General features: G+C 46.3%; 1 protein-coding gene across 1 annotated transcript; it reads right to left on the reverse strand.

The window, feature by feature from the left end:
• Positions 1–1212: 1212 nt before the first annotated feature.
• LOC131294081 (uncharacterized protein DDB_G0271670-like) lies at positions 1213–18530 on the reverse strand. Its single transcript, XM_058322127.1, has 5 exons — positions 18411–18530; positions 5641–5735; positions 5407–5488; positions 5074–5364; positions 1213–2409 (listed from the first exon to the last, which is right to left on the reverse strand). Exons 2-5 carry the CDS (start codon positions 5733–5735, stop codon positions 1213–1215), a joined length of 1665 nt encoding a protein of 554 aa, XP_058178110.1. The 5' UTR covers positions 18411–18530.
• Positions 18531–26170: the final 7640 nt, after the last annotated feature.

Genomic DNA, 26170 nt, shown 5'->3' on the forward strand with positions numbered 1-26170 from the left:
TAGAGTTAAAAATATAGATATAGTTTTAATTTACGTTTAGAAATCTTAAGATACGCGCATAAAATGTACAGCTCGGTTGTTTCTGACGCTTGGTTCAGAACTTGTGTGTGTATGTGTGGGGGGGGTTCTTTTTAGTTTTTTTTGTCATCTGCCTCACATGCACTGGTTTCTATCAATAATTGTAATTACGATTATCAATATTAATATTCCTTAATATGTCCATTTATTCCAGTGCGCGTTTACAGCGCATGTGTGTTTCCTTAGGTTGATGTCCTTTTCACTGGGCGTACAATTCTTGTGAAGAAGCGGGAGTAAGGTCGGTTTACCGTTTGCTGGTTTTACTAAACTGAGTACATGGCAACATGGAGGCAGGCATGGAGAGAAGGCCATCGTCGGAGGAAAAACGGGAAAAAACGGACGCCAAACGAGTTGAGTTTCAACCGGTCAAATCAACCGAGCCAACCACACGGTGGTGTCGAAGTTCAAAGGGAACACTGTCGCCCAACAGATCGTCCGAGTGCCAAAGCGAGCAGAGGACCAACGAGACACGAGGGAGTGTGTCTTCAGTTCGATATCTATGACTAGGATTGGCCACAGTTGATTGAAAGTAGGAAAACATAAAATTGGCATTAACGGGACTCCACAACAGCGCGTGTCCACGACGTCACCTCCGCTAGAAGATCATAGTACGAGGGTGTAGACAAAATTTGTACTTTTAACAACCGATGCGACATGTGTCTGGTGGCATGTCAGTTTGAAATGACCGTTTTCTTATACGCTTGGTCGAAGCCGCAGTTCCAATTGTTTCCTTCCCTGTCGATACTTTCGCTCGACGGTGGACACCTTTGCCTTCTACGACAACCCGCTACACCCGCACACGCTCCCCTCCCTACCTCTTTCTCTATCCTTCTTTTTCCTAATCCTTTCGTTCGTTCATCACAAATAGTATCACGACATCGATTGGCTAAATAATGCTACGCCACGGGCTTAAAGCGTGTCAGTTGAATAAAAACAAAAACCACGATGGAAGCAAACGGAGTCTCGGGAGGGTAAAAGGATACTGCACACACCCGTCACACCATCAATGTGATGGTTGAGGGGTGGCGCGTTGGGGGAACCGGTGGCAGCTCAGAGGCTACTGACCGCACTGCCCCTTCCACCGCTGCCTCCTCCACGGCGTCCGCCAACTCCTCCGCCCGCCAGCGACGGTGGTCACATGTAATGGGCGTGCGGGTCCGGGCTGGGACTGACCGAAGCGGGGACCGGAAGCGCGACGCACGCACCGGTGCTCCCGGGAACGGTGGTGGGCAGCGACGGGGGACCACCGGGGGGAGCAGGTTCGGTTCCGGACTGCAGCCGTTGCTGCACCGTCGCCGAGGAAGCTAGCGAGGACGAGCTTGAAGCAGACGACGATGACGAGGAGCAGGAGCTGGAGGAAGGGGAGGACCCGAGCGGTGACGTGGCCAGGTTAGGTGAGGTTCCGGCGGGCCCAGAGGCCACGGCCGCCACTACCGCCGCCACTCCCGACGACCGGTAGTGCTGGTTGTGGTTATGAATACCTGCGCCGGCTCCCGTCGCTAAACTCAGTCCAGTGCTCGCGCGTCCTTCGGCTCGAGGACCTACACCGTTCCCGCCCGCCACCAACGCCACCGACGCTGCCCTCAACTGGCCGGCGTTGTTGTTGATGATGTGATTGTTACAACCGTTACTACTAACGCTACCGTTCGGGCCACAGTTGACCGTGCCTAAGCTACTACTACTGCTACAACTAACGCCGTTGTTGTTGCCGCCGACCGCTTGATACAGGAGACCGTTGCCGTAGTTATTATTATTCCCGACCGCGGAACCGGCACTGTTGCCACCGTGGACGTTGTTATTGATATTATTACTAGCACTATTAATACCACCGCTGTTGGATGTCGACGACGACGATGATGATGATGACGTGGAGGAGGAGGACGAGGACGAGGAGGACTTGGAGGTTTTGTTACCTGGGAAGAGCCGCAAAATTTGTCCGATTTTCTGCAGCTTGTCCGACTTCCCAGCCACCGCCGCCCCGCTGGACGCTAGGTTCAAGCCGTTGGCAGCCGAGGTTGCCGACAGTCGGTGGTTACCATCGGTTGGCCGGGGGATGGTACCACTGCCGCCGCCCGACCCGCTACCGTAGAAGTGGTACCCCGTCGAGCTGCCGACGATGCTTACGTTGCTCGCGCTCGTTGCGCTCAACGCGCCGCGAAGGTAGACGGCCGTACCATCGCCGGCGACGGAAGCTGAGGCTGCGGCCAGCGACGACAGGATGGTGCGGGTACCGTGCGCCGTGATTGCATCCGTGGTCTGGTACTGCACGGGGACGTCACGCACGGTTTTGTTCGGTGGGGGTTTCACGCACGTGCCCGATATTTCCGCTTGCTGCGATTGCAATGAAACAACCAAAGAGAAACACGTTAGTAAGGACTCTTCTGGAGGACGATGAAAACTAGATTTAGGTGTGTTAGAAATTTGGTACAACCCATTTTAGTCGTATATGGTCAAGTTCAATAAAAAAAGAGGACGCAGCATATCCTGTAACGAATTAGAAACCGTAGGAATATGTTTGACAGTTGCTTTGAGTTTTGTTTACCTTTTACAAGCAACTAGGAAAGCGGGGTAAAACTGCAAGTTTGATATTTTTCAACAGCAAAGCAAGCGGCGTTCGGTATATGTTTTAGAGGAAGGCTACGTATGACATCACACTTAATTTCGCAAATCATGACGACCAACAGGATCCACATCCCATGACTTGACACAGAAGAACCATGGAACACAGAAGAACTGTGATCCAGAATTTCCAATTACCTACTTCGTTCAAGAGTTTTTTGCCAAGATCTCCCATCAGTATGTTTGTAAACACTTTTAAAAATAACTGTCATGACATTGGCAGAGCAGAAAACAGCTTTGACCTGACCTGTCTTTTAATCAATCAGATTCATGAATCTGAATGACGAACGAAGAGCTTCATTTTGGAAATTCAGGAATCTTTTCTTCTTCTCTTTCTTGGTGTAACGACCTCTTGGTCATGCCTGCCCGCTAAGGGCTTACGAGACTTTTTCCCTATATGTACGTGGATAGCCAGTCCTCTCGTACAGGGGAGGGTCCGATCTCTGTTGGGATTCGAACCCACGCCGTCAAGGTGGCGAGCCCCGGCGTTCATGGGCCGATTTTTCTAACCGGCACTACCGCTCGGCTGTCGCAGACCCCACTCAGGAATCTTTTAAAGAGAGATTTATTCATTGAAAAGATTGGAAGAGATAACATTTGTTTGTAGCTTAAACCACGCCAATAAAAGAGTTATGAAGAATAGTAAAAAATTTCATGAATGATTCATGATGATTCGTTAAGGCTTTGAAAGATTTATACATGTTTTAAGATTCGTGAATCAATCTGAATGAATCTTAGGTGAAAGATGAATGAATCTTACATTTACCATATTGCCTCAGAGTCAATTGCCTTTTTCACAATTAAAACCACCTCTTACATCATTTTATTGTAAAAAGTACTCAGAAATCCAATAGACGTGCACTGGAAACCACGTTACCCTTTTTACCTTACTTCACTTGTTCTGCTGTGGTTCGGTTTGACCCGATTTAATTTTCAGAGGCACTGGGACGTGGTGCCATGGCCTACTTAAGAGTCGACCCGTGACAACCAGTCAGGCCACCACACGGGAAGGACGTTACATAAATGAAGAAAATCCCCGGCACCATTGCAGCGGGGAGTGGAAAAGCACCAGAATGGCGTCAACAACGACTAGAAGTGGAGCAATTTGAAGCACTTGGGGAAGTTGGGGGTGCATTGCCGGAAGCGCACTATATATACCCGTAAGTCGGGAAGTTCTTTTCCCGGTGGATGTATGGGGCTTTGGTCGTTGGGGTGTTTGTGTCGTGTGCATCACGGTGTGTGTATTTCATCCTTGGCTAGGTCCGGAAGCATTGAACAACACGTTAAAAAAGCAGGTCACTCATGTTCTCAGGATCCGGCAGTGTAGGAAAAAAAATATTGGCGAGCGCTTTGCACCATGAAAAAAGTATAGAGAAAATAAGTAAATACCCACGCAGAACACATGCGACCAAGAATGTCCAGCGGAAATGCCTCTGCACACAACGTCGTCTTATGACTATTACCACAACAGGTTACTCGCAAACAGGGGCAATGCGGGACCATAATGTTATGTAAAGTCTTAAGGCACACCGCAGGAAACACACATTCTATACACAAACAATGCAATCCGGGAAAAAACGCTAGGTGCACCAGATAAGGTTTCCTCTTGAAACATATCACGGGACAACAAGAATGCAGCACACACAGGGAAAGAATGTACGTCACTAATGCACCTGCACATGAGGAAAGCATCCTCAGTGAGCGTGACATCACACGTACACGGGCTGAAGTGGTCGTTGCATGGTTACATCGTGGTAGCGCGCTGACTAATCGTTTGCTTTTTGCCCCGCGTAAGTCGCTAAGCTGATGTTGGGTATGTTTTTGAAATCTCACTGTTTAAACAGCGTTGAGTCATCCACCGAATTTGTACATGTGGGGGGAGCATGATCGTAAGCAAGATCGATTAAAAGACAGGTCGATTCAAAGCTATTTTCTTCTCCACCGTTGTTGTGACAGTTGCTTTGGAAAGTGTTTGTTAGCATACTTCCAGTATGTGGGAGATCCTTGCAAAAACTTCTGGATCACAGTGTCCATGGTCTAGCGGATAGAAACTGCTCTTCTGCGTGAAGTCATGGGATATGGATCCTGTTGGTTGCCATGATTGGCGAAATTAAGTGCCATGGTCTTCCTCACACCCAGCTTTCCTCACGCGCAGCCTTCCTTAAGTAAGAGGTAAATGAAACTCAAACCAACTGTCAAAAATATTCCCACGGTTTCTCGATCGTTACATGGTATGCTGCGACCTCTTTTTTCATTGATCTTGATAGTAACCTCTACCGGGTTACTTTGACCAACGGATTGTACAAACATCCCTTCAACGATCTAAACAACCGACCGATTGTTAGGAAAACTGTATCGCAGCCTGATTTGACTCACCTGACACGGCGTTCGTATCTGCAGGTCCCGGTCCGGTCCATACTCTCCGTCCGGCAGCGGGACGTGGTGCGTGCATTGTGCGAAGCTGCTGGTGACGGGATAGGCGCTGGTACTGCTGCTACTGCTGATGCTGCTACTGTACGCGCTCGCTTTGCTGTAGTGAGTCTTGTAGTTGATGCTGCTGCTGCCACTGCTGCCACCACCGAGCTGCTGATTGTAGTGCTGGTGCGACGGAATGGACAGGTAGGATTGATTGTGGTTGCTCCGGAAGTTGCTGCTTCTGTTCAGCATCAGCTCGTGGTTCGACCGGTGGTGGTGATGCTGCTGCTGCTGCTGCTGCTGCTGCTTTTGCCTTTGCTGCTGCTGTTGCTGGTGCTGGTGCTGATGGCCATGGTTATGGTTGTGAACGCCGGCGGAATGATGGTGGAATCCCGTGGAGGAATCCGAACCTCCACTAACGCCGGACTCTGCTCGTAACCGTCGAGTTCTGGAGCGAAACATGGGATGGTGAAAGTGAACATTAGCCACTGCTTCCAGCATCTTTAACCAGTTGCGTTTGGTACCTACCGTTCATCTCTCATGGGTGGTGATCCGATGGAACTGCGGGCAGGAACGCCGAGCCGCTCCATCCCCGCGCAGCCCGGTGACTGTACCGATAGCATCTGGAAGGAAGGAACGAGAAAAGGTTTGTTGATGTTAGATTTAGTTTTTGAATTCGTATGCATATATTCCTTTTCTAATTTCTTTATAATGTCCTTCTCACAAGTATTACCCAAACAGGTGTTTTCAATACAGACAAACATTTTCTGACCGGGTGAATCAAAAACGTGGGGTCGGCAAAGTCCAGCAACTGATTTTATTCAAACCGTTAGAAAATCAATCCCGTATACAAACTCCACTAACTGAGTGGTTCCATTAGACAGTACGATTGAGCGAAGTGAGCACGTAAGCGAGATGCACAATTTCAACAATTTCTACCTTGAGCTTAGATAGCAATAGCACCGTTGAACGAGCGAAGCGAGCGTGAAAGTGAGATGCACAATTCCTACGCACCGGTTTTCCCACGCACTTTACGGTTTCCCCAGGCGCTATACTTTTGCTAAGGATACTATGGATGCAGGATGGTAGGGGAAATTTTTCTTGCGCTGAACGAGTTTTTGATAATCGATGGTAACTTTGTCGAAATAAAACAAAGCAAAGCGTGAACGTGCTATACAGTTTCATTCAAACTTTGAAGTACGAAGGAAATGAAACGTTTTCGAGATTTAAGGGACCATTTTTTCGAAAATTGCATTTACTCTTGCGAAAAGTGGTGCTACAACGTGATGGAAATAACCAACGCAGAATAAAATTAAGTATAAAACTAAATCCATAAGCGGGCCATGTAAAAGGGTCCTGAAAACGGGCCGTGTTACCAGGGCATGTAAAAGGGACCTGTCACCGGGCCGACTTACCGGGCCATGTAAATTGGCCGTGTTACCGGGCCCTGTAAACGGGCGCTGTAACCTGGCCCTGTAAACGGGCCCTGAAAACGGGCCCTGTAAACGGGTCCTGTAACTGGCCCGTGTAACCGGGCCGTTTTACCTAGTCCCGTATACAAACTCCGCTAACTGAGTGGTTCCATTAGACAGTACGATTGAGCGAAGTGAGCACGTAAGCGAGATGCAGACAATTTCAACAATTTCTACCTTGAGCTTAGATAGCAATAGCACCGTTGAACGAGCGAAGCTAGCGTGAAAGTGAGATGCACAATTCCTACGCTCCGGTTTTCCCACGCACTTTACAGTTTCCCCAGGCGCTATACTTTTGCTAAGGATACTATGGATGCTGGATGGTAGGGGAAATTTTTCTTGCGCTGAACGAGTTTTTGGTAGTCGATGGTTACTTTGGCGAAATAAAACAAAGCAAAGCGTGAACGTGCTACACAGTTTCATTCAAAGTTTGTAGTACGAAGGAAATGAAACGTTTTCCAGATTTAAGGGACAATTTTTTCGAAAATTTTTACATAAGGAAAAGTGGTGCTGCAACATGATGGAAATAACCAACGCAGAATAAAATTAAGTATATAACTAAATCCATAAGGTTAGGCCCTGTAAACGGGCCCTGCACCCGGGGCCTGTCAACGGGCCTACTTACCGGGCCCTATAAACGGGCTGTATTACCGGGCCATGTAAAAGGGACCTGTCAACGGGCCGACTTACCGGGCCCTGTAAACTGAGTCCTGTAACTGGGCAGTGCAACCGGGTCCTGTAAATTGGCCGTGTTGCTGGGCCCTGTAACTGGGACCTGTAAACGGGCCCAGTAAACGGGTCCTGTAACTGGACCGTGTAACCGGGCCGTTTTACCTAGTGTTAGTGCTTCATACCAAAAACCCATCTCAATTTTTATTATTGTCAGAATGTCTGTTTTATTTTTTCCCAAATGAAATGAAAATTAAAATTGTTGAACGAGGTATTCAATACCAAGTGAATTCTTCTTATACTTTTTCTATCGTACTTGCATTATTTATCGTGCTAAAATTTCCTAGTCTCATGAGCCTCGTCCAACATCCGGCTTTAAAACCTCGTTTTCTTTGCATCCAAAAAAGCTGCGATCAACAAATACATGTTTTATACTCATTGCGATGTAAAATAAGACTCGTAACATTGAAAAATTCTCGTAGCTGAGTTATTTTTAATACTGAGTGTAAGCCGGCAAAACCAAAACACTATGAAATAATTTGAGTAAAGAATTAATTTCAAGTACAATTACAATCATTTAATGGTACAACGAACCAAAATGTATTTGTTAAAAACGATCCAAATTCAAAATTCAAAATTTTGATTATTTTTAACTAATACATTTTGTTTCAAACACTTTAATGATGATCTGGCCTCCTATTTTTAGGAAATGTATGCCGACCCCTGGAATAGACGGAACACGCCAGATAGCGGTGCGCCGACGTAGACATTCGACACAAAAGCCAAATGCAAGCCGAATGCGATTTCGCCGTCAATGCCGTCTGTGGAATGCGTTAAAATGCGATTTCGATGCGAAAGTTGCAGCAGCAACAGCAGCAACCAAATTCAAATGCAATTTGATAGCGTATAGGCTTCCCTTGGGCCATGCTGCTTGTGCCGATCGAGGGAATGAACAAATTAATTAATTAATTGCCCCGTCGGCTAATGGAATGCTAATTGTTCGGCCCGCGTAAGCCCTGGTCCGTTTCACTGCCGTCCCCCGTACGGTTTCCGGTTTTACAGCTATTTTTACATGGCGTTGGCCAAAACAAGTGGTTCCGTGGTTCGCATTCCTTGGCTCGAAGCAATTAGCTGCGATTGTTTCGAGTTGTGCCCTTTGGGAACCTTATTTTCTTAGTTTATAACATGATTTGATAAGAGAAAAAGTTTGTAAAACCACTTTTATTACCATTCTGAACCGTCGCGGGAAGTCAACATTTAAGTCAAAAATAAAAACGATTCATGTTAACACACATACCCTCACCATGCGCAAGTAAACTGACCCCGCCCAGCAAGTAATAAATTTCCATTAAATTCATATTACCAAAATTAACCGCCAACGTTGGTTGAAAATGATTATGTCCGTGTCCGTCTACCCAAAATTCGCTAAATTGGTACTCATGCCATTGTACTCATTATTCAATCAATACTGTGAAAACGGACCAATAAAACAATCCATGATATCCACCATAAACCATCAGTAACAGACCCTCTATAATAGGAAATTTAATTTATCGAGAACATGAGTGATAAACTGCAGAACAATGCTTTTGCGTGTTGGCATACAAAGGCTCTACCATTAATTGCTTGTTAGTCGTAATTTTTGTTTTACAGCCTAAAGTAGCAAATCCATCAGCAAACAAATGGCAACGACGTAGAACTGCATTGAAACAGTTCATCGGCGCTTTCATCGCGTTGCGTTTAAATGCGACCTGGTACGATCGACCATAATTGACATTGGAACGCGATCAGTTTGTGAACAATTAGTCGAACATTATATGCGTAAACCATGCGCCACAAACACATCAACACGCGGCGTGTCCCGTGATGTGGAAAGTTGGTTTCCTTCGTGGCGTAAAAACGGTGTACCTTTCTCCGATAATCGCATCGAATGACATTCGGGGGAGGGCTGGCATTACGCACATGATATCCATGCGAGGCGAGAAACCAAGGTCCGGCCGGTGCAAAATGTGCATCCGACGAAGCCTACGCTGAAGACGTACTTCCCCAGTTTTTTCTTCTATCTTTCCCTTTTAGACACCCATTAGTGCACGCGGAACGCATTTCTTCGCATCCTTCGCTGCTCGGCGAGGCGCGGGTGCCTGATTATGTTGATTGCTCTCAATTGGGTTTGATAGTGGAATTGGTTCAATGTTGCCATTTCTCGGGAAGCCACACCGCGCTGGAACTAAACTCCGCCCGGCTGCATGTCGTGGGTTTGCTTTTCCCACCCGTTTTACTCTCCCCATCGGAGGTTTCTGGGGGGAGGAGGGTGGTAGAAATACGATCCCCATTGCAGCTCGGTGCAACGGTATCAACAAACGCAGAGCTCCTCTAGGTCGCTCCGAGGAAAACCGAGCCGGCGGAAAGGAAAGAAAGGCGGTAGCGATCTATGAAATTTGATACCTCCGACTTTTCAGTGCAACGTGAAAAACATGCACCACCGGGTGGGTGGTGGTGGGGGGAAGGGGTCGGCCGAGTGTAAGGCGAAACGTTTTTTTTTACGGATCCGGGTTGGATGATTTGGGAGGGTTCAGTGGAGAGGAAAATTTGGCTCCGGACCAGTTGAAGCAACGGTGTTGGGTGCAAGCGCAGTGAAAAAAAATGAAAGAAAAATAGACACGCACCCTTGTGATTAGACCTTAACACAGTCCGTCTCACTCTCACTCCCAGTGCGATGGCGTTGCATTGCGTTGCAGTTGCAACCACGCAAAACAGGTGAAACGCAGTCAAACGGGTCGTTTTCACACCTAGGGTTTCACACAGGCTTTTCATACGCGACTGGTAGGCAGGAAGTCTACACCATAAGTGGGTTTAGTTACATTTTCTAGTTTTGTTTTCCTTTTCTTTTTGGATTATCAATCCAGCTCTATTTCCGTCCTCCACTGGTGCAGGAAACGATGACAAGGAATGGAAGATATATCTTATATATATATATATAAATATATTTATAGTACTTTCATAGCGGACATTGGTTTGAAAGCTTCTAAGAAAAAGTTATGGTAACTACCGCTATTTTTTTTCTTTCTGCTGTTGCTAATTTTACATCAATTTTTAGCTGTAAGCCCTTGTTATTTTTTTTAAGCTAAAGAACTGTTTTTCCACCAAAAGAAAAGTGTTAAAGACATGAAAGATTTTTTTTTGAACATAAAATAGGTAAAATAAGTCACGAAAATCTTTCTACTTTAAAACACCCATCAGTATTTCGCATCTTTGCGAAGGAAAATGTACACTAAAGCTTACATTAAAGTCTGCTTTATGTCCATAGATTCTCAGTTCAGGAGATTTAGAAGGGATTCTTATAAATATTTAATCTGTTCGCAGAATAATGTATCACTACGCCTTACTGTTATACGATTTCTACATTAAAAAAGATGGAAAATGGTTTTTTTCAACAGACTTTTTTCATTCAAACGGATTTTTTTATCAATAAACTAACATTGAATCTATATGATATTTCAAGAAAAGAGTACGAATCAAAAGGAAACAAAAATCAGAAGCAGAAAAATTTACTAGAGTTAACGAAACATTTAGCGAAAATCAACTTGGCAAGAGCAAATAAGATGAGATAATCAAAAGGCTCGGTTTTAAAATATTGTCTTCAATTTGAGTCCATTCTATTTATAAACACTTTTGAAATGAGAGATAACGCTCGGCAGCGTTTTTTCAGCAACAACAGAAATGCGAGCCCCAAAATCGCCCAAGGTCATGACGATGTATAAATCAATGCGCGCTTATCAGAGGTTTACCATCGGCGTACAAACGTCGCCAGACAAAGCCATGCCACGATAATCTTCAGCCCGACTTGAAGACAACGGCCCGTCACTGAACTGCATTCATCCGTCGACTGGAACCAAACCGATTAACCCAAAATACAAATTGTCACCAGAAGAGGAGGAAACAAGAACAACGCAACGGGGAAAAGGGAACGATAAACACAATACAAAATGGCACTCGTTTGCTGCCGGGGCGGAAAGATTGACAGCAATCCGGCGCGACGATCAGGTCGTCCACCGTGTGTGATGCACTTTTTCGACACAATCACACACACACAAACGCACATGCACACCTCCACCGTAACGCAACACTCGTCCCTGCGCCGCAATCCTGTCGCTTTATCTTTGCAGACAAATCAGTCACCCCATGTGGAGAGCTAAGGGAGAGAGGGAAAGGGAGAGGGAGGGGGGAGGGTGTCCGGTGGCCAGCGACGGCCGGTCTGCTGCCAAAAACAGCCGAGATGCAATCGTCATTTGCAATGATTTTTCGTCTGCCATTTGAGAATGGTTGTGTTTTTTTTCGCCGCCATTTCTTCTTCCTTTCTGCTGTCAGGCTCGGAAGTGACATTTTTCTGGCAGCTCCCATTGCAGCAGTTGGTCAGCCCCGACCCAAACAACTGGCACGAATGGGGTGGGGGGGAAGTAAAAGGAACCACAACTCGTCCGAAACGGCGGACAAAATGTTCAGCGAGCGTGCGCCCGTCGACGTCGTGTTGCCGTTGTCGTCGTCTGGACAGCCACTTGATGGAAGCTCCTCCGTTCGCTGAGGTGGCCGGAGGTGAGGGGTTGAAGCGAGGCCAGAGACCCCCAGCGGTCATGTCTGCACCGTGCATGCCCCAAACCCCTTGAGCACGAGCGAACTACAAACGGAACGTGCTAAAATGACGGAATCGTGCTGAATTGCACATGCAGATGGCCAACAACCGAGCGCCCGATCGTCGCAACACGAGGTGTCTGCAACAGACGCCTTCCCCTGCCCAAAAAGCCCTCCCCATCATCAGTGCTTGTGCCATCATTCTGTTGGGCGTGCTTCACCCCCCCACCGCAACCGAAGCCAAACAACAACAAAAACACAAAAAAGGAACAAATTCAATAAAGCGATGAAGAAGTTCCTGCACCGTTCGGCCAATAAGTGCACTGGCAAGCAGAAAACCACTGCTCGTTTGTGTGTGTGTGTGTGTGTTTGAATGTACCGAGAGCTCACATTTGGGATGGAAACCACTAGGAGGAGGGCGGCCTTCGGGTCGAGACAGATACTTTTTCGACTGACAATGCGCAAATTTAAAGCCAGACAGACCAACGACGAAACGGCGGTCGGTGCCAGACAGTTAAAGTCAATAAACATGCAGCTTTTATTGTTGTTACTCGGCCGATCAAGAAAATCAAGATCAAGCGAAAGGGGGGCGAAAAACACAATAATCAGAGAAAGAAAAATCAAACGTGTATGTGTTTTGGGTGACTTTTTTCCTCTCGTCCTTTTTTTCCACTTCGACAGTGAAAGAAACCACATGGACATGCGGCCGCGACATGCCAGCGCCAAACCACCAAGACGTCGCTCCGGCTCTTGTTACACTTGATCGCGTCTTTGGCGATGATGATTGAAGAAAGAACCGGACCAAAGAATGAAAAAACACAAAACCCCCAACGAAATAAAGCCATGAATCGGAGCGCGAAAACGAGGCCCCAGAGCTGTTATCATGTTTCAAAGGGGATTTCAATTATTCATCGGGTGGAAAAAATGGCATTGGAATAAGGAAAATAAATACATCTCATTGTGATGCCGTACTATCCTATTCTGGTAAAAAAAGGGTCAAATGAGAGATGGACACTTTTGGTTATCTAGGTTTTTCTCTTCAGTAATTGAAACTGACAAATGTCTATTTTCATTTAATTTTGATGTTATAAAATACTAGCTCGTAGAAGAAAGGATTGAGAAAAGAGTTATTGTTTTAACTCCTTACTCGAGGGTTATTTTTTAATTTAATTGTTACAATAACGGCTTATTCAAAATGGTTGATATTTTATCCATTTCCCGGAGGTGTTGTGTTGTGCTTGTTTTGCTTGTGTTAGTAAAACTGAGTTTTAATTTAAAAAATTAGATGTTTTTATCAAAAAATAGTGATCAAAAAAACCATCAACAACATCTGCAGTTCATAAACTTAATCTGTGGAAAGTTTCAAAATCGAAGATTACAATACTAATTGGTCGAATTTTAAATGTACACAAAACTCCACACAAAAAGAACGAAATTTGTAATAGATTTAATTATTTACCATTGAAAGTTCATATGGGCAATAGTTAGATAAGAATAGATGAACATAGACTAAGGTGAATTAAATGAATGGATAATTTTCCAACGTATCGGTTTTCAGTAAAATTCACTGATGGTTTTACCTCATATCATACATTTCTTATACCATTAGTTGCCTTCCTTATTTTTTTTGTTTAGTTTTCAGATTTCGATTGATTAGAGAGGGATATATGAAATTTTGGGTTTATAACCTTTAAAAGCCCCTAATTAGGCATCAGTAAGAGGAAAAATACGCAAAGTTAGACATTTCCAAAACACGATATGCTTCATCACTGGGACAATGTCAAAATAATAAAACGATCGGTTGAAATTAAACTGAACACGGTTCATCGGGAAGGCAGCCCGAATCAAGATGCAGCGAAACGGAAGAGCAAAGGCACAAATCCAGATGATAAAAATAAATGGCGAATCATTGCAAATTTTAACAGACTGCAACTCTAACGACCCTGAGCCCGAAAGAAGTTCAACACTTGAAGAACAAGCCAACGGGATGAACCGAAACGAAGAGACGAAAATGTGAAGATCGATGCTACAAGCCCGACCGAACACGTTCCAGCGCTCCAGCGCGTGGTTAAACGAGCGTAAATTTATCGGTCTGCATGTCTCGGGAGGCCGGTGGATGGAGAAATGGATCCCCCGACAAGATGAATGCGATGTATCATGTCGCGTTCGGTCGTCCTGGTGTTGCCCGATTTAGTGCAAGACCAGACCCGCGGGTGTTGTTAGAGTGGTAAGTCGGGGGGGGAGTGCGTGAGCGATTACTAGCTGTCGAAGATGGGACAGAAAAATAAACATGTTCCACCATGGGAGGATGCAAACGAACGCGTCGCCCACCTGCCGGCGTGTTGTGTGTCGCCTTATGTGAACCCCGTCGTGTATGTGCCATGTCCGAGGCACATCGCCAGGGCGTAAAGGAACCACTTGTACCACTTGTACCAGCCCAAGCCTCGTAGGAGGACGTCTCTATTTCGGCCGGTTCGACCACCGGAACCGGTTCAGGTAGCTGGCGCGCCTCGACACGATGTCTGCGAGATGCGGCAGAACAGGTGTGTCGGGTTTCTTCCTCGAAATCGTCTCCGGTCGGGTTTGAATTTCCATCGAACATCGACTGGCCTCGCGTCTTATCAAGAATTTACACTCCAATTATACACGGGACCGACCTTACCGTTGGGCGAAAAAGGAACACCACGACGAGGAGAAAATAAGAAAGGTCAACGCCTACAATGGCCGAGTTAATCTATCTGCGTCGTTTATTAAAAAAATGGGATTCCCTCCCGCAGAGAAAGGTGCCAACCGTGGTTAATTAGTGGCTGCCGAATTTTTAATCAGGCTCCCCGTCTTTGGCGGCGGATACAAGACCCGATTAACGGATGACAGTGGTTAATTGAATTTCTACACTTTTCTAATTGGTTCTTTTTCTAGAAGAAAAATTGACTCTCGTGGTTGGGTGACTTTTGAATTTGAAATGTTAGGCCTACGACTGGTCGTTTAAATGTAAAAAAAGTTCGGAAAACGTTTAAGCAGATAATAAGATGCACCAAATAATAGTCCGAAATGGACGCCTTAGAGTTTTCTATTTCTTCATTCAATTTGATACCATTTGTTTTTTGAAGAATGTCACAATCGTTTCAAATAGAGCGTGATGTTTAGTGAATGTGAGGAAACAGTAGGCAAAAACAGACCCATGGCAGTATCGAAATAAATTCGAAACGAAAACTGGGAGGTTTTACAATTAAATCATAGGAGCCCCTGTTTGCGGTCTGACAATCCTTGCACTTCTGATTTATTTCTGTTGATACTTTTGGCAGAAATTCTCCTTTCAACGCACACGTTAGAAGTGACAGCTTGAAACATTCCTTCCACGTCAAAAACATCGTCATTTATATACTTTCCGGGGCGCACTCCTCCCGATGGAGACGCCCGGTACCTCTGGTCGTCGTCGATCGTGTTCAGCAGCGAACAACGAAACCGATCTCTCACGATCGTCGTATCGCAACACCATAGCAACAGTTGCAAGTTGCATCAGCCGCCAATCACGTCTGAAACGGTCCGAGCGGATCGTAGGTGCCAGTGAAAACCCAACCGAAGGCAACGTTCCTCACAACGCAGCACATTATCGCCATCATCGTGTGAACCGTTTTTTTTTGTTTTTCTGTTGTGGAAATTAAACCGTAGGACAGCGGAGGTCCATCGACGCGTGGATCGTACTCGCCGTAAAACAATTTATTTATTATTCTACCACCATTCAAAATACTGCCATCGTTTTTAATGCAGGCAATTAAAATTAGCCTTTCGCCTCGCGACCACCAAACAACCGCTCATGTTTGTCGTCCGACTGTTGCCATCCAACATGGCGCGGGAACGGGGCAAAGTGCGTGGCGCGCCTGGTGGTTTCTTGCCCTGGCCGCGTTCGGGCTTTCGCTGTTATAGGTCACTCGTGACCTGCTTTATTTATTTTCGTTGCTTCACGCCGTCGTCACACACGCCGCGTCACCCGCACTGGCAATGGTATTTGTCCGTGCGTTCCTTTTGCGTGGGAAAATGCCCCGCACGAGAACGGGAGAGGGAAGAAATGGAACCACCGTGGAAGGGCAGAGGTGCCCAGTGTGTGTGTGTGTGTGTCGAAACATTCACACACGGACACACGTAGGATTCAGTGTTTTTGCTGCATTTAATTCAACTTCTCCTTTTGCGCCAACAAGCGACGCCATTTGTTTGTCTTTCTGTTTATTTCTGGGCCATTCCTTGGCCCGGTAAGGGAATGCTATTTATTTATCGCCCCGTATGCATCCCAACACACGACACACCTTCCAATAGCATAGACTGCAGTATGAGTACAAACGAAAGGAAAAACAAGAAGAGTGACAAAGCTAAACAACAATTCCTAGGAATTGTTGCACGTTCGCCGCGACGACGACGACGACGTTGCGCTATGTTGGTGCAGCAACTATTCGTCACAACAACACGGCCTTGGAACATGGCGCATCGAGCATGGGGAGCTGTTGAGCATATAAAATGCATATGCATCGCTTCAGCCCCACCCCCAACTCCTCGGCTCAGTTTAGCAACAACAAATTGCGACACTGCGTTTTGCGTGGAATTGTTGAATCGGTGAAAAGTGGTGGAAATTCGACCCCGAATAGGGATTGCGATGCAAACGCGTACGTGTGTGGGAGGGTGCACCACCCACCAGGGGGGAAAGGTGTTGCAACGGCACCACTTGGAAGAAAGTGTACGTCGTACTAGTTTACCGGGAAAGTCAAAATAAAAACACGCCAGGCGGTGGACACACGTTTGCTTCGTCATCCATAAACGTGACGGTTGCGAAAGAATTCATGTGTATTTTAATTCATCACATCCTAGAAGACGCTTACCAAACAAAGGTTGTCGCCAAAGGTTTTTTCTGCTTCGGTTAGGGAGCCACTCTCGCTTTGGCAATCAAGTCGAACGAAGATAACTCAGCTCGACTGTAAACGATTAGAAATGAGTTTCTGCAATAATAGAAAGCCATACATCGCTCCAGACAGACAGCAAACCCGCCGTCCCTGCATCCGCTTTCCGTTCCACACGCCGCCCACAACCATTTTCATTTTCAAAAACCTTCCCTTCACTTCAAAGGGGTCATTGTAACGGGTCTGGTCTTCTGGTTGGCTACCGTTCTATTCATTTATCTAACAGCCAGTCTGTTTCTTCTCATCGGAACCACAAACCCGCAAAACCCGAAAAAGGAATGACTTTGTCAAGTCGACGGGCACGTGGCGTCTTGCAAGGCGGCGCGATCTCAGGACAGCCATCTTCGGTGCTTTCTTCGGCTACCAAAACCCCCGCCCTGCGCTAGAAAAAGGTCTCAGCCGTGCGAAAACAAAGAAACCACCGGCACCGCCGTTGCCTAGCAACGTAAGGATCTTCGAGTGACAGTTTATCCCATCTGTGCAGTGTTTGTGTGTGCGCGTTTTTGCTTCGCTTCGGTGAATCTAATAGCGGTTAGGTTTTGTTTGAACGTTTCTCTTCTCCCCCCTCGAAAGTGAAGCGAACGAAACGAACGATGTTCAGCGTCGTACGGGTGCGGCTTATCGTTGGCATATTGATGGTTTTACAGTACACCACCGGCGAGACGGCGCACCATCTGAGCTCCATCTTTCGCTCGCAAGGCTACTGCGAGATGGCGTGCCCGGGGAAGGAAGTGCATACGCTTTGTGTGCGGGTAAGGAGGAGGGCCGAAAAACTCTGTGGGAATATTATTTACAAGGGCGTTTTCTCGACCTCCACCGGCAGCCAGGCGAAAGGGAACGCTCACCGAAAAGCTGCACCAATTTTCAGGAGCTGCTCGGAAGCGAGGCCCTTTGGAGGAACGTCCTGAACGCGCACAACGGTGTCCGCCATCGATTTGCCGTTCAGTTTCGGGTCGCCAACATGAAGAAGTTGGTCTGGGACGACGAACTGTCCCGCATGGCCCGGTTGCACCTGAGCTCGTGCGAACGCTACGGGCAGGATGCGTGCGCTCGCCTGACGAACGAGGACGTGTTTCAACCGGACCACCGGAACGTGCGCCAGAACCTGGCCTTCGTGGTGGAGCGGTATCTTCCGCAGTACTACGCCATCGACGCCATTCGCCTTTGGTACATGCAGAAGGACACAACCCCCCCGGCACGGTTCGAGAACGGTCCGCACGGTCTGCAAAACGTCTACCAGGGAGTGCTGAACAACTACACGCTGCTCACTTGGGCCGGCCTCGAGCGGGTCGGTTGCGCTGCGGCAAAGTACCGCGACGGATTTCAGCTCGTGTGCAACTATTTCCCTTTCCATTCGCTCGCGCAACCGAGCGGCCTGCGAGGTCCACCGGCGGGACACTGTCCCCGGACGTTTCCCCTGCGGAGCAAGATCTTCGACGGTTTGTGCACGTTCGAGATGGACCTCGGGTCGGGGGCCAGTGCCACCGGAAGGTTCCAGGCACGCTTCGCCCTTTTTCTCACCCTAATCGTTGCGATCAAACAGTTATTTTCGAGCGGGTTCATAGCAGGGGACACTTACGGGTACCGGCAAGTGGTTCAAGTCTTCGTTTAGAGGTGCACGGGCTTGGAACTGGATCGGCAGCGTCAGCGCTTCGGTGGCGCGCGTAGTGGTCGTACGCAGATAGCGAAACACCGCGAACAGTCCGAACACGAACACAAAGGCCACGGAGAGGGACACCAACACGTAGATTATGCCTGGTGAAAAGAGACGGGCGAGAAAAACAGAGTATCGTTAGAAGATTTGCAAAAGGGAAAACGAATGTAGTAAGAAATCATGATTGCATCTCATTAATGCGAATTTTGTTTTCATCAATGTTCCGTATTGTTTGAATTATTTACTGAGTCCCGTTTAATTACAATTGCTAAGAAAAGTTAGTAGATGTGTTTGAAAACTTTCTTACGACTGCAGTTCAGTATTTTTTTTTTTTTCATTCAAGTATGTTTATATTCACATATAAAAATTGTTACCCACACGTTTCGACAAATTTACCATAATTTTAAATAATCTTGTTAAATTGTCCCTGCACAGTTATTATTGCAATTTTATTGTGAGTAGTGTTTTGAACTTTTATTGCTTAAAATCTTCTTGAAAAACAATCAGCGTGCCATGGAAAAAGACCTTACAAACGTATAGAAAAGCTAAATCGGAAGAAAAATCTAAAGTACGGACAATGATTTGATATGAACAATTAATTTTACCGATTCATTCGAAAAACAGTGAAAGTGTCAACATAGTGGAAAATACTCAGAAAATATAAAGCTCCAGAGGATTTTTTTTTTTCATCTGGCACGACATCTTGTTTTTAGTGAACCTCTTTACGAAGAGAGTTTTCTGTGACCAAAAGACGGTTTAGTATAAACCGTGGTGGTCAGCCGTTATTATAATATCGGAGGGTGCCATGACTTAAGATTCGATCCCACACCCCATGGTGTGGTGTTTCCTCGCGCTACAGCTGCGCCATGGGCACTCTTCTCCCAGACGAACTAAGACGTCTGTAAAAAGCTTATCAGTCAAGATGAAGTAAATAAAGCCTTATATAGTGGGTCAATAAATGTTACCTTCCTAACCGAGAAAGCTCTTGATAGCAGGGAGGGAATGTGCTGAGAAACAAAATGTTAGCTAGAGCATATTGGCTCTATCAATATGGCAACGTCCTTAATATCATTATAAATACAGTCCATCTTTCCTCTTGTCCAGAAGCGGATCAATCCGTTCGGGGGCCCCAAGCGGTTGGATAAACGGGGCCCTCCAAACATTTCCATTGCTATAAATGTTTCTATACCTGTGGCCAAAATTGAACTTATTTTTTACAAATTTTTTTTTATCCTTTATACAGATTTTCAGCATGTAATCTCCACGATTTTTGGTAGGTATAAATTCTACACATCTTTTCGTTATTATCCATAACTTTGTCACATATCTTATAGTAAATATTAATTCAAAGCATCTAAAATAAATAAACAAATTCAACAATATAATGTGATAGGTAACTTACAATTCCTTTCACACAATTTGCTTGTTTCATGAAATCAGATGTTAGATCTTCATTATCTGAAAATAATTACTCTGAATTAAGCAATCTGAACAAGTTAATAAAATTCCTTTCGTTCTGTTAATTATGGCCTCCACATCCTAAATCAGACAGACCTATTGAAAACTAATCATTTTATTATTTTTCTGCGATAAATGTCATGTTTTTCTTTTTTTAAGTAAATGCAAATGTAGATTACTGTTCATAGATGTTTTTTATGTGTGCTAAATCACAACAGGGTTTTTTAAATCCCTCTCAAATTATCAAATCATGTTATCAATTTTAAAACCGATGACGAAAACAATTTAAAAGGGTAACAATGCAGACTTTTGCTGATGGACCGTGAATTGAGAGCATTTTAAGTCAAACGGTCATTATTAGATGATTTTTTTTTAGATGATAAAATCGGTTACTCTAGCGATCTGGGGGTTTCATCACGGGGCCCCCTTAAACTCGGGGCCCCCCGCGGCCGCTCAGTCCGCTCATAGGGAGATCCGCCTCTGCTCTTGTCACTCATTTCTCCGGAAGTTTTTAAAATGTTTGAAAGAAAGTAATTCTGAAACATCCCGGTGGTTTGAAATGGCAAAAGCGACTTTTGCTTACCGATCAAAAGGTGCTTTTTATGGAAACATTACACTGAACCGTTACGTAACGTTTATGGTTTGCTCAATTATGTTGAAGCAGTAAGATTTACTAAAAACAAGTCGCTGCATTTATTCAACTGGCATACAGTCTAATGGTGTATATTTTATGAGAGACAAATTTGTTACTAACTACTGCACACGCACGAACGTATTTTCTCGAGACAGTAACAACTAATAACATGACACCTAAGGACGTCCAGTTGTACTCCCTGTTGACCTGCATGTCTTTTTCCTCGATAAGCCCGCGTAATGAGGCATTTTACAAGCAGGACGGCGACGATCAGCTGGCCATCAGTCGGGGTGACCTGAGCACGCGCTCTCGAGGCTACCCTCGGAATGTCTTATCTACGGCGAGAAGACGAACAACAACAACAGTACGATCAGCATCATGAACCATCATTATCATCATGGTCGGTGCTAATCGTTTCTGTCTGTGGCGTGCTACGATTTCTAATAGCCACCCCGTTTCCTCCCGCTCCCCCCAAGTCCCCCCCGCCTCCTCCACGTCTTGAGCTGCTTCTTTTCGGCTACCGTGCACATGACACCCGCGTGCATGCAATGCCACGCCAGGACGGATCGAGTCGAGTGTCGAGACTGACGGCTAGCCCACGCATCAGTACCACCACCCACTTCGGGAGTCCTCCGTCTGGCGAATGTGCAACCGGAATGAATGTGCATCATTGCCACCCCCAGCTCGAAAGCCGTACACACGCCCCTCCACCCCCACCAACCCCTCCGACCATCTTTCACACGAAAACGGCGTCTCGACGACTCGCGCCACGATGCACGTCGTAATTATCATTCCAGCGCCTTGCGATTGTGTAGCTTCTGCCGTTGTTGTTGTTGATGTTCTGCTTCTTTTCCGTCTGCGCAGTTTTTGGCGCACGGTTTCGAATTCCTTCCACCATTTTTTTTTTTGGGTTCGTTCGTTGGTTTGTTGTTTTCTGCAGACTCTCCGTCGGAAGGGCCCTTGCCGTTTGTTGTTGTCATGGACGATGCTTTCCCAAAAATCCCACGGAAAGATACAGGGCCAGACAGAATGTGAGATATTGACCATGGCCAACACCGAAAAAAAAAAACAGGGCAGTACAAAACGTTCGCAAAGCAATTCATTCCGTTTCCTCCTTATCGGCGCACGTTACTCATTTTCTACGCGGCCGCCAATCCGTCCGGTTTCCGTATCGCTGGCCAACCGTTTTGTTGCGGCAGAGTTTTTTGGTTGCGGCTTCCCGCGTCGGTTGCACCCGGGGTGGATGGTTTGGAGGGACACGGAGAGGAGGCCTCTGATAAGATAGCCAGAACGAAGAACCTCGCTCGTCTTTTATGGTCAACTGCAACATCCTGAAGATGAACCCGCAACCGCGAAGCGTTTTTCGGGGCGAGGGAACTTCAGAGCGGTGGTTCGAAGCTTGAGGAATCGATATGTGACCACCTAAGGTAAGGTAATATCTTTTGTAAAATAAAAATAAAACCAGAGTATCTGAAATCGTAACGAAGTAATTCGGGGAACGGTACCAATAGTGGTTATGTATTTTATTAGTTATGTAACTAACAATATGGTGTAATTTATTAGTGTTAAGAACACAATATTTTACACATGGTGGTATGATTCCTGTAGTTCATCATGTTCCTATAGTGGTGGTAGTACTCGGAAATGACTGAATTTATTTTGACTGTGATTTAGTTTTGATGCATGTTTCAAACAGTTACTCATAGACTAATGCATTGTTTTTGTTATATACCACTGCATTCGCCACATAGACCTCTCACAAACCAATGCATTTTTTTTATCATTTTTTAAGCCTTAAGGAAATCATGACACACCTGATAAATTGTTAAGAAATCGAGAATATTAGTACAATCTGTTTGAGAAATATTAATTTTGGAGCCTTATTTTATAACGGAATGGAAAGGTTTATCTTTTGAACACTCCACAGAAGAACAAAAAAAATTTTCATACTTAAATAAATATCTCTATTGTATTTATTTCGTCGTAGAGCTAGAATTTTGTTCCACCACTATAGGAACAGTTACCCTTTCGTATATTTGGCCTGGCGGGTTTTGGAATTCCCAAAAATGTAGCAAATATAGAAAACCGTTTTAAAAGTACGTGAAGTATATGAAGAAAACACGAAGTAACAGTTTCCGAACCAACCGATAGTGGGGTTCACTATTATTGATCACTTTCTAGAAAGCTTACTAAACATCCGGGTACAGTCGGGGTGAAACATCGTAAATTTGTCACCGGTTCTACATTCCAGGAAACGTGTAGGGAAAACCCGCTGAAACTCCTACGCCATTGCGCACTTATCACCCCGACCATCGTCTGTGTCGTCGAACAACGTCGTATGGCGCAAGTAGCCCGCGTCGAAGACCCACTCGTCAAGTGTACGTTGCCGTTTTATTGCTTCCCGATACGTAACCTAGCCGGGGCCGCTTACGCACGTGTGCTTCTCGGTCGGTGCTACGGCGCATCCAGCGGCATAAGACGTCGTGTTTGCTGGTGACGTCCCGATCGCCCGGCAGACGATAAGATAATGGGTGACGGCTGTTCGAAGCCGCCTTTAATTAACGCGCTAGCGGCCGGTTCTAACATCCAGTGAAACCGATTGGCGTCGGTTAATTGGTCATTAGTTTTTCGCTGTTAAAAACGGACTGGCTGGTGGACTTGGCAGTGCTTCGTTGAATGCTTCACCCTCGGGAAGATATAACGTCGTTGTAGGCGTAAGATATTCGTTATTCATGAATTTTCATAACATCCAATGTGTTTTTAATTTAAAGAACAGTCAAGCAAATAAAATGAAATCGCTCTTTAATCTCCCGTTTGTGGTTGAATATCCCAATAATCGACCAAAAACTCATGTCTCGTCACATTTCGGGCACAAATTAGACGCCTTCGCCTTTTGCTCGAACTCGATAATTCGTTCTGCAAATTCGTCCTTTAAAAAAAACTTCTTCTCAAGAAGTGCCTTCGAAGTTCACTGTCGCTGTCAGCCACTGGAGAGGATTCAATTTATTTCCCAGTTATCCGACACGGGACACGAGAACTCCACCCTTCCCCCGTTGCTTCTGGCCCGGCCCTGAAAAAGGGAGATGTGCAAAACACATCGCAAAACGACCAATTCGAACGCCCAAAAAAACATACCACAGGATGTATCAATCTTGTCTGGCGCGCGCGCGCGCGTTCGATGGGATTTGGCATTTGAAGGTGGCTTTGAACACGATCACCGACGCTTCGCCATCAGAGCCGTGTGTGTGTGTGTGTGCGTTTGTGTGGTGGGCGTTCAGCCTGGGCCTGAGGGATTGAATTTCTTCCCGCATTGCAGCGATGCATCCGACCACCGAATGGCCGACGATGTGGGAGGGAAATTATTGAAGGTTGTTCTGCTTGTTAGTGTGGTTCGGTTTCTAACTCTGTTGAGCTTCCCGTTTTTCTGTATTATTCTTCCCTTATTTCCGGCCTTTTGGGACACGGGTTTTTATTTCGCCAGCGTGAATGGATTCAAATTAATTGTGGATCGTTACGATACTCGAGTCGGTACCAAATTTAACCAGAAGCGCAGCCACCAGTCGTTCGAGACTGAAGGCGAGATTAGTTTTACCTTTTTTGTGACCCTGGGACGTTGTCTTCGTCCGAGGTGTAGGTGGAAAATGTCATCCCATCAGCGGACCGCCGTTTAATGCGCTGCAATAAAATGCATCTTTAGCTGTCAATCTCCGCCCGTGAGCCGACTTGCGGTCACATTTTATGGGTACATTTTATTTCCGCCAGAATAAAACCGAGTGATTTGGAAAAGGTTGTGAGTGGACACATAAAAAAAGAAAAGTTCGATTTTGTGAGAGAACAACGAAACGTCTAACTATGTGATAAAAAATGATTATTTCTGTGGCTTTCTAAAGTCCTGAAACTCATATTTTCCACCCCCGGTTGGAGTCGCCGTCGCGTTCTATTCGCATGCAAAATTGACTGAACCTTCCGCAAGAAAAGGCGACGCGACGGCATTTTCATTAGACGGATGACAGACAAATACACGTCCACGAACAATCGCGTTGGGAAAGTCGTTACGACCACCGAGACAAATTCATTCAAAAGCCGCCAGACAACGAGCGACCGAATCGCGTGCGACATACGAAAACCGTTGCGCGCGCACAACACCCAGAGGCCTATGGGAAAACTTGGTGCCACATTTTCCCCGATCCCCGTCCCTCCCACCCCCCGAGCGCGCGGGCCGATCGGCGGGGGAAAACTCGGAGCAAAAAAATCCTGACCTCCCGCAAACATGCTCGGGTGTGCGTGGCCCGACACGCCGTCCTTTTCCGACCGAACGACCGCTGCTCGCACGAGCCTTCAAGCGCATCGACGTGTGTCCTTGCGAGACATTCGGCTCGGGTTATGTTTTTTCCACTCCATCCCGGGCCGGAGCCTCTGCATAATGTTTCTGCAAACCAAGCTGGCAAACACACACCATCTCACCCACCACCACCACCACCACCACCATATAGCTCCATTGTTGCAAAGTGCTGAAGCAAACGCTGAAGAGGCAAGCGCCATCATCTTGGCCTGGGGGAGGGTGGCTTTGTAGGCACTCTTTCTTTTTCCCCCTTTTTTTCTTCGCACTCGAGAACACTCGGGGGAAGGAAAAATCGATATTTAGGTCGCGAAACTTTGCTCCGTCGGCAGACGACGCCGACTAGAATGCTGGAACGTCGGGAAAAGTCCCAGTCGGGCGGCCGCAAGGAACGTTTCCCGTCTGAATGTGCACGTTTTTCTTTTGCCTCTTGCATTTCGAATTTGTTTGGTGCAAGATGGAAGAATATTTTAGAAGATCTCTGTTTCAAGTTGCATGAAGATTATTACTGTTTTTTTGTGCCTGTCAACTTGCAACGTTCATAGATTTGTTATTTGATTTTAATTATTTAATACTCTTTTTGGTGTTTTAAATGGTCTCTGGGAATTTTTCACTATAATTGCATGATGATGGCTCAATTTTAAACAATTTTACCCCCCCATTCTCCCGCATACCCATCGTTGCGCTGTTTTCCTCCAAAATTTCGACCCCAACAGATCGGACTTCCGGCGCACGAAATTCGTCTGACCTTCTCGCGTCACCTGGCGCGGCACAAAAATGCATGGGGAGTCATTTAGTTTGCGGTTTTATTACCTAACACATTCTGCTCCTCCTGCCCCCCTCCCCCCCACACCATCGCCGACCCGCCCGCCCGCATCAAATCATGCATTCGGCAGCTTTGAAGGGCATCCAAGCGTCAGACAGACAGACAGACAGACAGACCGACCGCAACGCAGCGCAGACAGACTGGCCAGACGGACGAACGGAGGACATTTCGGACACTTCCGCCTAACGGCACCGAACCGACCACCACCCTCCCCAGCCCCTCTCTTCTGTCCGGGGTCCGGGGGTGTTTAGTGTGCTCATCAACATCCCGTAGGTGGCCGGATTCGGTTGAGACGAGAGGGAAACAGAGAGAGAGAGAGAGAGATTGTGTAGCTAACCACCGTCAAATACCCACACACGAGCTGTCACAACCAGTGGGTGGGGGTTGTGAAGGGGGCTCGTATACAATTATTTGAAGTGCATTTTTTG

Source organism: Anopheles ziemanni, chromosome 2 (assembly GCF_943734765.1).
Source record: "Anopheles ziemanni chromosome 2, idAnoZiCoDA_A2_x.2, whole genome shotgun sequence".
Classification (NCBI taxonomy): Eukaryota; Metazoa; Arthropoda; class Insecta; order Diptera; family Culicidae; genus Anopheles; species Anopheles ziemanni.

What these genes read in the sequence shown, in the direction of transcription:
- LOC131294081 (XM_058322127.1), bottom strand. Translation starts at nt 5,735, where the DNA reads ATGCTATCGGTACAGTCACCGGGCTGCGCGGGGATGGAGCGGCTCGGC. An exon ending in GGCAAAAGCAGCAGCAGCAG is followed by an intron (nt 5,365 to 5,406) that starts CAGCAGCAGCAG and finishes AACCACGAGCTG; the next exon opens with ATGCTGAACAGAAGCAGCAA. An exon ending in AGATACGAACGCCGTGTCAG is followed by an intron (nt 2,410 to 5,073) that starts GTGAGTCAAATC and finishes TTGCAATCGCAG; the next exon opens with CAAGCGGAAATATCGGGCAC.